The 12,032-nt window shown below is 40.9% G+C and overlaps 1 protein-coding gene and 1 long non-coding RNA gene across 2 annotated transcripts; both read left to right on the top strand.

Moving 5' to 3' along the window:
- Positions 1 to 2,274: 2,274 nt before the first annotated feature.
- On the top strand, positions 2,275 to 3,887 carry LOC116603299. Its single transcript, XR_004290538.2, has 2 exons — positions 2,275 to 2,742; positions 3,114 to 3,887. It is a non-coding gene; the product is annotated as an uncharacterized LOC116603299 (long non-coding RNA).
- Positions 3,888 to 4,041: 154 nt separating this feature from the next.
- Positions 4,042 to 11,951, top strand: LOC5519434 (neuroendocrine convertase 2). The gene is made up of 5 exons (XM_032364316.2): positions 4,042 to 4,579; positions 6,708 to 6,933; positions 7,473 to 7,708; positions 8,497 to 8,799; positions 9,657 to 11,951. The coding sequence occupies exons 1-5, from the start codon at positions 4,210 to 4,212 to the stop codon at positions 10,739 to 10,741; spliced, it is 2,220 nt and encodes a 739-aa protein (XP_032220207.1). The 5' UTR covers positions 4,042 to 4,209; the 3' UTR covers positions 10,742 to 11,951.
- The last annotated feature ends 81 nt before the right edge of the window (positions 11,952 to 12,032 follow it).

Below are 12,032 nucleotides of genomic sequence, written 5' to 3'. Positions count from 1 at the left end.
CTTTTCTAAAAGATTGCACCCCGGGAGGGGGGGGGGGGGGGGGGGGGGGGGGGGCTCTTCAGGGTAAAAGTGATAGGGATGTTCGTCGGGAAATTCGAAAAATACCCCTAAAAAAATACCGGCACACCAAAAATTGCTACCCTGCTACCCTAAAAAATTGCTACCCAAAGCCCTTAAAAATACCAATTTTAAGAGAAAAGCCTATTTTTCCTCGGATATCCTCTAAAAAAATACCTGAGGCCCGATTTTGACCCCTAAAAAATACGACGAGCATCCCTATCAGGTCGACATGGGAAGATTGGAAGGGGGATTGCACCATCACAACCTTACTCTCCCGCTCTGCCGTCCTTTGTGTCGGTCACGCTTCGGGAGGGAAGCTGCCCGGACGACTGTCACCATGGTTACCCGAGGTAACCATGCTAAAATTCACGTGACCTTATTGGGCGCCAAATTCAAAACAAAATAACCAAACAAAAATCTGAAATAACTGCGCCCGTCACACCAGAAAACGACGAAAAAATAAAATGCGTAAATGAATCTAAACCCTTTCTGGAAAAAACGAAATCTGGCTTTTTCGTCAGCGCTGAAAAAGTTGCTTTTTGTTGCTGTTATTTTGCCGCTAAAAGCCTGAGCGCGCGCTAGCAACTAGTTTGTCACCTAAACAGTCACGTGATCTCTTAGCGCAAGTCCAATATATATTCCCTCACCGTTTTGAAAGCATTTATTTTTTTAGTGATCATGCAGTGACAGAGTCCAAATATTTGCATCTGATACGAGATGAGCATGAAAACAAATGCTGCCTGAAGCTTAAAAGCAGACTCGAACCATCTTTGAACGGTTTTTGCTCTAACTGTTTCTTCAGCTTCAGGGGCGAGGGTCTTTTCTTTGAAGCTGAGAGTAAACATGTATTCCCAAGTAATCCTTTAGAATCGCAATTGACTAACGAGAGCAGCAGCTGTTAAATGTGAAGTATGGAAATATCTGCCGCCATACAAGAGAGCTGATTACTTCTAAAATCCCTAAAACAAATATAATCAATAAAATATGAAAGCGGTTAATACTGTTCAATGACCTGCATCACACTTAATCAAAGAGTTTCAGCCAATGCATGCTACTGCTACTGCATACGCGCTTTAGCCATCAAAATGGAAAGGTTTATGATGTGAAAATAAAAAAGACACGGGGAGAGGGTGTATAATACAGTATCATGCTCGGATACCCAAAGTGCCTTGCGATCCCGTTTCCAGGATGTGGGAAAGGTCGCTAAGAGTTGCTTTAACGTATATCATTCTTATAAAGCCTTTCAAGCATTTCATGACCCTGTTTTACCTGGCAGGGCTTTTAGTCACCATAAATACGGAATGCTGACAAGCATATATGGTCCCAAGTGTAGTGTTGCATAAAAGGCGAGACTGCAGTCCTAGATCAGGAACTAAATAAAATTTGATCCGATTAGACTCGAAAAGCCAATTCGCATTTTATAATCGAGTTACTCCGTCATTTTGGGTTTGGCTCTATTGTCTTGCACGCTTTAACCGTCGACAACGGATGCGAAATCCTGGTCTCACGCGCAGTAATGAATGGAAAACGCTTTTAAGTTTTATGCAAAAGATCTCCAAGATTATCATCAGTTTTATTTTCTACGCGGACCGAACAAAAACAGGAAACTCCCATGTGGCGCTTTACTCCTTCCGCTAACGATGAATAGCGCTCCGATCCGCGCTCCTCTCAATCGGACTTAGGGAATTAATTGCTCAAAGAAGTTATCAAAGTACATGACGACACTTGGCTTCTTTTGTTCCATAACAATAAATTCTTCTTTAGACTCCGACCTTTTCATTGCGCAAATAAGGCGAAGTCCTCAATCCCTAGAGGAACAGACATTGCGCATGTTTTGTCTAGATATGTTTTAGTCTTTTATATATAATCTCATGTCTTTTGCAATTTTTCCCTTATCTTTATCCTTTGTTTTGCGCAATGTCAAGATACAGGAATAAATGAGTGTAAAATTAAAATAAGAAGATTACTTGTTTGAAGATCGTTTTGGAGATTTAGAAAGTTACGCAGATTCGTCCTGTGTTTTGACTTTTCTAGAGACCCGTTTTTTTTTTTAAACGTCTGAAAACTTCCGTTAATTCTAGACTATATTTTGAGTTCAAGTATCTTCGCTAGCTTATCTTAGGCAGTGTTACCATTGTTACAAGTTTGATGGAGATTGCAGTTATTTAACTTTTACTTACAAAAAGACATGACAACAATAAAAAATGTTCGGATGAAAGATTTTCTAAAACTATCCATTTGCGATTTTGTGGTATGTGATGATACCCTTTTAACACATCGGGATATTTACATTCAAATTTCGTGTTAGATGATTGGATACAACATGCTTAAGATAGCTCAATATTTTCCCACACTTGCTCACAGACTTGTTAAACGCTCACGTTTGCACATCAGAAAATCACCGGACCATCAGTTTTTTATTAATGGGTGCTAGTGATAATAGCTCTATAAACGGCCAGAACTCTATCAGCAAGCGCGTTCTGTGTCGGAAGCGAGCAGCAATTAACTCGATAATCGTCACATGAAGACAGCTTTAGAGCCGCTTGCCATGCAATGAAAGATTACTGTGTGAAAGTTTGGGTGGTGTCATGCCAAGCATTGGATTGGAGCTGATGACAGGATCCTTCGACTAGTTCCCTGCTAGCAGAGGCCTCTTTTCTCTCAACCACCATGATATTAAAGGTATGTACTAACTTCATTTAATATCGTTCTAAATAATTGCGAAAATAATTTCATCCACGAGCCAACCCAGAGAACGGGCCTAATTAATAACCATGGAATTCCGTATCACACCTTACCCTGGGTATACCAGTGTCTCCAAGCTTCCCGGCGAAAATGTTTTGAGCGAAATAAAAATCTAAGATTACATCCCCCCCCTACCCCATCCTAGAATACGGATTCCCATCCTGGACTAGGGATTGTGGAATTGGCTAAGGGCGATCAGGCGGTACGTTCAGAGGAGAGAGAGACGCAAATACTATTGCACGTAGAGGTGTATTGGTGTGTAACAAACGTGTTTGTAAACTCTTGTCTTGTGCGCATTGCTCCTCCAGATAAGACAAGTGTTCCAGTAAGCGTACGGAACGACACCCTAGAAGACGACGGACTTTCGTGTCACTAAGTTGGTGGCATTCCCGATAAACATTTGCCAGCACGTGAGGGTCAAAAGGGTCACACTGCAGCCAGTATCATGGCTACAGAAAGTCTGGTCTACAGTAAATAAGTCTGCCATCAATTAGAAGTATTTAGCAGCCCTCATACGCGGTGCGGGCTTTGTCTCCATTAGCGCAAAGGGTGGCCCAGGTCACACGAATGATACAAGCCGTACAAAGCTATATTCCCCCTTAGTTCCCCCTATCCCCCCCCCCCACCCCCCCGCACCAAAAAAATGTCCTCTCTCTAAGGTACCTATGTCTAAGCAGGGAGAAGCAATCTACCCCTTCCTCGACGGGAAGTATTTGGCAAGTAACTCATGGATCAATATAACTTGATTAGAAGTTGCCATATCTATAGGTATACCTCTTCACTGCCGATGGTGACAATGTATTGTTTTGCTTATTTGAGTTCAGTTTTTTAAACAGATTTCACGCTGGGAAATAATAGCCATAAACAAGTTTATTACGACATACTATGGTGTTCATAAGCAAACGAAACAATCCTCACGGAAATGGTAACTTTAGGTATTTGAAGCTCGTAGGAACACGAATCATTGCGTACTTAATTTTTCTCCTTTTGCACATATTTTCTTTGAGAGCTCTCTTTCAGGTCTGTTTCAATTTGATTTTTCGCGGCATTAAGCTCTAGCAAATAAATCAGAATGTTATTTCTTTTTTGTGTGTGTCTTTTTTTATCTTTATGGAATCGTTTTCCTCTTTTGTTAGTCAGCGCTACCGCTAAAGCCGCCCCTATAAACGCACTTCCGGACGCTTTACCGGAAACGGAAGCGCTATTAGCGCTAATAATACCGCGGTGCGTGTCGGGTAATGCTCATTGCGCATAAAATCTTCGGCGGAGCGACGGTCACACAACTTTTGAGATAGGACATGTCCTTCACGAATTGCCATGAAATGGCGCTAAATAAGGGCATCTAAGTAAAAAGAAGATGCTTGGAGTATTGGAGAACATCTCTTGACAATCCTAAACCGAGACATGGCAATTTGGGCCTTACTAGGACTATTTGTTTCGGGTATAATACACGAGTTTGGCTTCGTTCTTGCTTCCAAGCCGCTGTATACAAATACTTGGGTTATCTATACAGACAAGGGACAAGAATATGTGGATAATTTAGCAGCAAAACACGGCTTTAAAAGCCACAGAGATGGCGGTGGACTAGAAGGGTTTTATATTTTAGAGCATCAAAGAACTAGTAAGCGAATGCGACGTAGCTTAGTCCACCATTCTACTAACTTTTTAAGAGATCCTCACGTTTCCTACGCCAAGCAACAGAAAATTCTACGGCGTCAGAAGAGAGGATTTGTAGATCCGTTATTTAATGACCAGTGGTATCTTAATAATTATGGTGAGTATTTTTAACTCGTATTAACCAACTTAGAGCATGCCATTTTACAGACAGCTTTATGTCCATACTTAGTATGATTTGTGATGTCAATGCTTGAAACTCTCAACCGCAAAACATAGCCGTTATTTATTTGTAATTCTCCTAGTAACCTCTCTGTTTTTAATGCCATAGTGGGTAAGGTTTACCGTGTATTGGCTTACTATCTAAAGAATTCAATAACACATGTTTTTTCTTGCGAAACTCGTTAAGTCCTGCGACCGATGTTTCCTTTCTAAATGTTCTGTTTCCGACAGCAAACATAGCTCGGTTAAACATCCACCAAATTACACCCCCAGAACTTCGTCATGTTTTATTGATGTTTTCAAAAACAATAGAGAACTTTATAGGTTTTACATATGCGCTCAAAACTCCGCAAACAAGCTGGATTGTATCTGAATCATGTGCATCAATAATGATAAACAAATTAACACGAATTTTAGACCGAGAATTTTATCTTGGTTATTAAAACAAAACTCTTGAAAGGAAGAGTCTATCTTTTTTAAGTTTAACAAGATGATCCATTAGTTTATCTGTATGGACCCGTGTATTTTCTTATTTCAAAAGATTTTACACACAAATCATATCAACATAGTTTTTCCAAAACGTACTTCCTCATTCTTCTCAATTTTACCTTACGGTAAGCCTATGTATAAATTTCTTTAGAATGATAATAATAAATCTCGTGATTTTGAAATTGTTTTTGCCAAAGACTGAACAACATCAACCATGTCAGTGCCGAAGCAAATTACTGACATGTCAATTTCCTGTTTAATCTACATACCGAAGATCACTTAAAAACTTTAATTCCTTCTTGATAAACGCTTGTAAAACTGTCGAAGTTTTTTATCTGAAGGAAACTCTGATATCCTATCTTATCTTTGTTGAGTTTCTCTTTTATTTTTATTTTCTAAAATCTTGTTCCTGAGTTTGTCTTTTCTCTGGACCACAACACAAAGATCTATCACGATTATTGGCTCTCGAGTTGTGAAGATATCAACCTTGGCTTTGTGATAAGAGTTGATCTAAGAAGTGTGGAAAGATGTTTACAATATGGTGCAAGTGTTCAAGTTTAGATTTTGAAGAAGATGAAGTTCTTGTCCTTTTGAGCTTCTTGTAATTGTATTTATCATCTACTTGACTTGAATAGTATTTCCTCCAGCGTTCTAAACCATCTTGCTGTATCTCAGAAAGCATTAACTCTATAGAGCCTATCCAATTTTCTTTTCACTATCTTTGAACAGAATTCTTATTAATCTAAAGTAACATTATATAACTACCATCTTATAGCCCCTTTAGATCAGTTTTACCTTTCTTTAGATATTATTCCAATCAAACAGCTTTAGAGATGTTATTCCATACTGATTTTATTGCTCTGGAATCTTCTATCTCTAACTCTAGCCAGAGATAAGCCCTTATTTATTTAACTACAGAGTACTCAGTAGTTCACTTGATTCCTGATGCAAGCTGACACAGAAAAACCCAGATAAAGTTATTTTATCTTCCCTGACAGGCAGTTTAATTGCCTTCCTATTAAGCTCTCCTGGGTCTACAGGAAGATAGCTTCAAGATGGGAATTTAAGGTCATATTATCTGACCCTTAGGATCTCTTCAGTTTCACAAGTCTTTCTAGATCTCCATTGATATGTTTGCCATATGTGATGGACACCAGACTCTATCATGAACATTGGCAATCTTTTTGTGATGTGAATTAAACTGCAGGAACATTGTTTTTAACCCAGTTACTTTTCTCAGGCTTTTTGCTCTAGTTTTGAAAAATAAATGAAATACAGAAATTTGTCATTTAAATGTGTAGTTTTTAGTATCTTGTGTTTTATAATGTTTACAGTAGTATCTTGTGTGATTTAGTTTATTTTAATTTGTTCTTGCCTAGTATAAGTTCTACTGAAAGCAGCAATTACTTAACTTAGAAAGTATTCCTGTCTCTAGCAAGCAGTGTAGTACAGTATATTGAATTCCTCTTTGAGCAGGGTGGGATGGGGTGGGGTGATGGGGAGTCATTGTCTACTTTGATTACTGTATTTTTATTCAGCTTTACTTGACTAGTCTAACTGAAGTGTTTGTTTTTTAGGACAAACACCTGGTCCCAAAGGCCTGGACATCAATGTTCTTCCTGTCTGGAGAAAGAATATTACTGGTAAAAATGTAGTGGTGACGATACTGGATGATGGAATAGAATACACCCATCCTGACCTCCAACAGAACTATGACAAGGAAGCAAGCTACGACTACAATCATTATGACTCGGACCCTTTTCCCAGATACAGTCCGGATAATATCAATAAACATGGGACAAGGTATGTATGTGGGCCTGAAGGAATACTCGAAGAATGTCAATCAACCACTCCTTTGCTTTTGTTTACTATTGAAAATGCAGCAGTGTATTTGCAAGAAAAGTTCATGCCGTCAGCTAAAATTGTGTTGCTTCGGCTCTATCCCTGCCTGTACAGGCCTACTGCCACTGTCCAGGACATTTAATGCTTCGGCTCTATTCCTACCAGAACAGCCCTACTGCCACTGTCCAGGACATTTAATGCTTCGGCTCTATTCCTACCAGAACAGCCCTTCTACCACTGTCCAGGACATTTAATGCTTCAGCTCTATTCCTACCAGAACAGCCCTTCTGCCACTGTCCAGGACATTTAATGCTTCGGCTCTATTCCTACCAGAACAGCCCTACTGCCACTGTCCAGGACATTTAATGCTTCGGCTCTATTCCTACCAGAACAGCCCTACTGCCACTGTCCAGGAAAGTGAGGTCTTACTGTAGCCCTCTCCCTACCTAAACCTTTTCCACAGTCTTCCCTAACCTAATGACATCACCCTTTATCACCAGGTGTGCCGGTGAGGTAGCCGCTATCAAGAATACCCATTGTGGCGTGGGCGTGGCCTACAATGCCCGCATTGGGGGTATTCGCATGTTGGATGGTGATGTCACAGATATTGTTGAGGGCAAGTCCCTATCTCTCAAGACTGGATACATTGATATCTATAGCAGCAGTTGGGGGCCAGATGACGATGGTCGGACGGTTGATGGGCCAGGTCCAATGGCCAAACGAGCATTTAGAGATGGTACATGATTTCATAGTTTTATACTTAAAGAATTCCCTAAACTTCCCACTGGCGGATCCAGGACTCTATAAAAAAAATGGACACAAAAAAAAGTGGAATAGATAATTATACTAGAAATTTGTCAGAATCAAGGTTAGAGGGCCACCCATTTGAAACCCCCCCCCCCTTTTGCTTCCACTTTGTTAAATTCAAACTCCCGCATTTCTCCATCTTAACACCTGTTCCCATTCCTCAAATTCCATTTCTCCACCCAATTCCTTGAACTCCTCTTCCTATTTATCAATCCCCTCTTCAGTGTATCCATTTCCTCAATGTTGCTTCCTTTCTTAATCACTTCCTTGAACTCCACTTCCTTAGATATAAAATTGTTTAAAAAATTTTGCTCAAGTTTAACCTCCCTACTTACAAACTACTCAAGTCCCACTTACTCAAATCTGTATCCTTGCTTCTATCCCCACATAACTTTAAAGTATTTCTCTGTCTTTTTTCTTGATGTTCATAAAATCTCAAATTTCACTTTGCTTAGTCCGCCAACATCGTTTTTATTCAATATCGAAAGAATAATTATGGGATGAAATCTCGAATTAACCATCTTAAAACAATGTTTTATACTTTATTTATCAAATGCATTGTAAGATAGCGCAACTATAGCGCAACAGCTTCGCCAAATCAGCCGATGGAATTAGATACTTTCTCGCACTTGTTATTTTGCTACTGATCACGAAATTGCGGCCGACAGACTAGACTTTAATATCGTCTCCTCATATTCAATTTCGTAACTGCTACAGGTATCAAGAAGGGACGTCGTGGCTTGGGCTCTATATTTGTTTGGGCTACCGGTAATGGCGGCCGATATAACGACTACTGTAACTGCGACGGCTACATCACCAGTATCTACACCATCTCTATCGGCGCCATCAACGACAAGGGCAAGTCACCCTGGTATGCTGAGAACTGTCCCTCTACTCTCGGCGTCACCTATAGCAGTGGTCAGACGAACGGACCTGATCTCCAGATAGTTACCACCGACCTTCATCATAAATGCACCAAGGAACACACCGGGACCTCGGCCGCTGCTCCTCTTGCTGCTGGTAAGTGCAGGCAGGGTGGGGTCAAGGAGATAGCTTAAAGAGCACTTGTCAGCCACACCTTAGTTATTGTTTTCATTGAATATTTGAAGGCAAAAAATGTTTAGAAATTATTTTCATAACCATCTAAAAACAAAGTTCGATACTTTATTTACCAAATTTAAACTAAAATTTTGCAGTGGCTTTCCCAAATCAGCCGATTGAAATGGATCCTTTTTCACACTTGGTACTTTGCTAGGCTGACAAAATGGCGGATGACAGAGGCTGTTTATGGGTGTCCTCCTCTTAACTCTTTCCCTTCCTGTTATTGCCCGATTGATATAAAGTCACGCGTAAATAAAGCTGCGCAAATCCTTCATTTTCTTACAGGTAACCGAGATGTATGGAAGCGAAAATTAATACTTTTTTAGTATTTTTAAATTTTCTAACAGTACAGTTTTATTCTTAAATATAAAAAATAAATATGCAGTAAACATTTTGTGGGGAAGTGGGAAAGGAAGATAGCGAAATAAAAAAAATTGAAGCAGGAAAGCCCGTGATACTCTTTTGAAACGTTCTGACATACCTTCCCTGGTTCTATAACTCATGTATTAGTAAAGAAGAAGAATGAATTTTTGCCTGATTATGGTCGAATTAACGGGGAGGGGAGGGGTTCTAAACCTGATGCGATGAGAAAAATGGCTACAGACGACCATTGTTTCTCTGTACCTATATATTTTCTACCGTGCATCAGAAAAAATACATCCAGTCCCATAAACCTGATACCTCAAGACTGCAAGTTAAACAGCGGTCGTAGACTTTGTATCTTGGGAATCACTAAAATCATTGCAGTGTATTGATTCAACACGTCACTCTTACAGGAATCTTTGCGCTGGTGCTCGAAGCAAACCCCAAACTGACGTGGCGCGACTTACAACACCTAGTGGTGAACACGTCAAAGAAGACCGATGCCGGCGACTCTGAATGGATCACGAACGGGGCGGGGCACCATGTCAACAACAAGTACGGCTTCGGGGTCCTAGATTCCGCCGCGCTGGTCGAGCTTGCCCAGAGCCCCAAATGGCGGACCGCAGAGGAGCAACACGTTTGTCGTGAGCCAGGGTCTTCCTCTTCGCAGGAAATCCCGAAAAATGGCGAGTTGACATTGACACTGGATGCCACGGGCTGTAGCGGGAAATCGAATTGCGTGACGCGCTTAGAGCACGTGCGTGTGTATGTCACGCTAAGGCATGACCGGCGAGGAGCGATCAGCATCGTGTTGATCTCGCCGAGTGGGACTCGCTCGGATCTTCTCAAGCAGCGCAGCAAGGATTTCTCCAATAACGGATTCAAGAACTGGCCTTTCATGACTGTGTTCTCGTGGAACGAGAATCCCGTGGGAAAGTGGAAGCTTGTTGTGCGGAACCACGCTAGTACCGCTGGAACGTTCGATCGCTGGTTCATCAAGTTCTTCGGCACGTGTCAACGGCCGCGCAAGAATATCACGGCGTCTGAAGTAGCAACATGCTCTAGCCACTGCAAGAAAGGGTGCCCGGTGACTTTCTCCTCCGTTTGTAGTAACTGCTCGCAGTACTGTCACTGCGAGACGGGCAAGTGTGTGCCGTATTGTAATGAAAATGATCGCGTCGACGAAGCATTTAAACAATGTCACACGGACGATAAATTTATTCCAAAGAATCCCAAGGACGGACACGACGATAATGGAGACTCCGGTACTCCTGAACTGTCTACGTTCGTGAAATGGCTCATAATCTTCAGCCTCCTCGCCATCTTATTGGCCACCGTCCTTGTAATGTACCTTTGCAAAATCAGCGGAAAATGCTGCTGGGCGCGCCCGCGTAAGGAACGTGCGCCGGTTCAGCGGCACGTCGTCTATGCCCCAGTCTCTCTCAGCCCCGATATCCATAACAATGGGCTCCAGGAGTCAGGTAGTTTGAAGATGTAGCGGCGTCACGCGCATAGCGGCATTTATATTTATTTTGTACTTTTATACGCCAGGGTGAGCTTGTATACTGATTTATTAGACACTCGGAGATCGTTCTCTATACTTAGTGAAGGACGATTTCCGCGTGCCACATAAATATATATCCGACTTGCCTAAAACGTTGCTTAAACGGCCCGCGTCACGCATGTCTAACACTGCGTCACGCAAGTCTAACACTACATCACGCGAGTCTAACATTGCGTCACGCAAGTCTAACACTATATCAGTTAAAGCCGCATTGTCACCAGTTTACTTCTGGTCGATTACTTAACAATCTCCGATGATTTTTAACGGAAAACGCGAAAAATATTTCAAAATATTGAAAAGCAGTGTGTCTATTGGGAGTAATAATTTAGAGCGGATGGTCTGTTTAATATATCGGATTCTAATAGATTCTTTTGTCTTTTGACGGTTGAGGTTTCCGTCGGACCTCCGGAAGTAAACTGGTGACAATGCGGCTTTAAGTCTTTAGTCTTTCAGTAACAATTGGCAGATTTATTATTTTTACTCAAACCGAAAGTAACTTGACAATTGAGTACATGATTCGGTCCTTGCAGACTTGATATCTTTCAAATTGTTGATGTTTTGAATCGTGTACCACACAGATCGCGAAGAAATCACCATCCTACTTTCTGTCCCCAAATTGTGGTGGTTCTTGCATCTCTCCCGTCCAAGAAAATCGAAATTGATACAGAACCATTCACTCGCGTACGACGTTTTCTCTATTGTGCTCTGACAACATTCGTTTATTGGTTGACTTCTCTATTGCGTTTTTGTTAGATGTATAGGTCTTGAATAGCTTATGTCAGCCGCCATCTTGGTATCCAAGCAATGACCCAAGTATGAAAGGGCGACCATTTTCTACTGCTGATTCGTGGAAGCCAAAGTGTGGTTGACAAGTGCTCTTTAATACTGTACAATCCTGTCATAAATTGTAAATAATGTATAATTAAGAGAGGAATGTCTCGAGAATGCTATAGCTAATTTGTATGAAGAGTTTTAACTGCTGGCCAGAAATTTTACACAGTGCTGCTCTAGAAAAAAATATTTATTGACTTATATTACTCCAATGACATAATTTTTTTTATAAACAAAATAAGGGGATTTCCTGAGGATTCTTTTACACGGTTATAAATTTGAACTTTCAAGTAATAAACACGACTATAACCTAGTCACTGACTTCTGCGTTTCTTGTAGTAAATTTTACTATACAATATTTTGTGATGTTTGCAAGCGACTTAAAGTTCTCTCC

Source organism: Nematostella vectensis, chromosome 13 (assembly GCF_932526225.1).
Source record: "Nematostella vectensis chromosome 13, jaNemVect1.1, whole genome shotgun sequence".
Lineage (NCBI taxonomy): Eukaryota > Metazoa > Cnidaria > Anthozoa > Actiniaria > Edwardsiidae > Nematostella > Nematostella vectensis.
Note: the sequence above shows the minus strand (reverse complement) of the source record. Positions and strands in the feature narration are given on the sequence as shown.

Excerpts from the sequence above, each read along its gene's own strand:
- LOC5519434 (XM_032364316.2), top strand. The coding sequence starts at position 4,210 with ATGGCAATTTGGGCCTTACTAGGACTATTTGTTTCGGGTATAATACAC. Across the intron at positions 4,580-6,707 it reads GTGGTATCTTAATAATTATG|GACAAACACCTGGTCCCAAA; the intron begins GTGAGTATTTTT and ends TTTGTTTTTTAG. Across the intron at positions 6,934-7,472 it reads ATCAATAAACATGGGACAAG|GTGTGCCGGTGAGGTAGCCG; the intron begins GTATGTATGTGG and ends CTTTATCACCAG.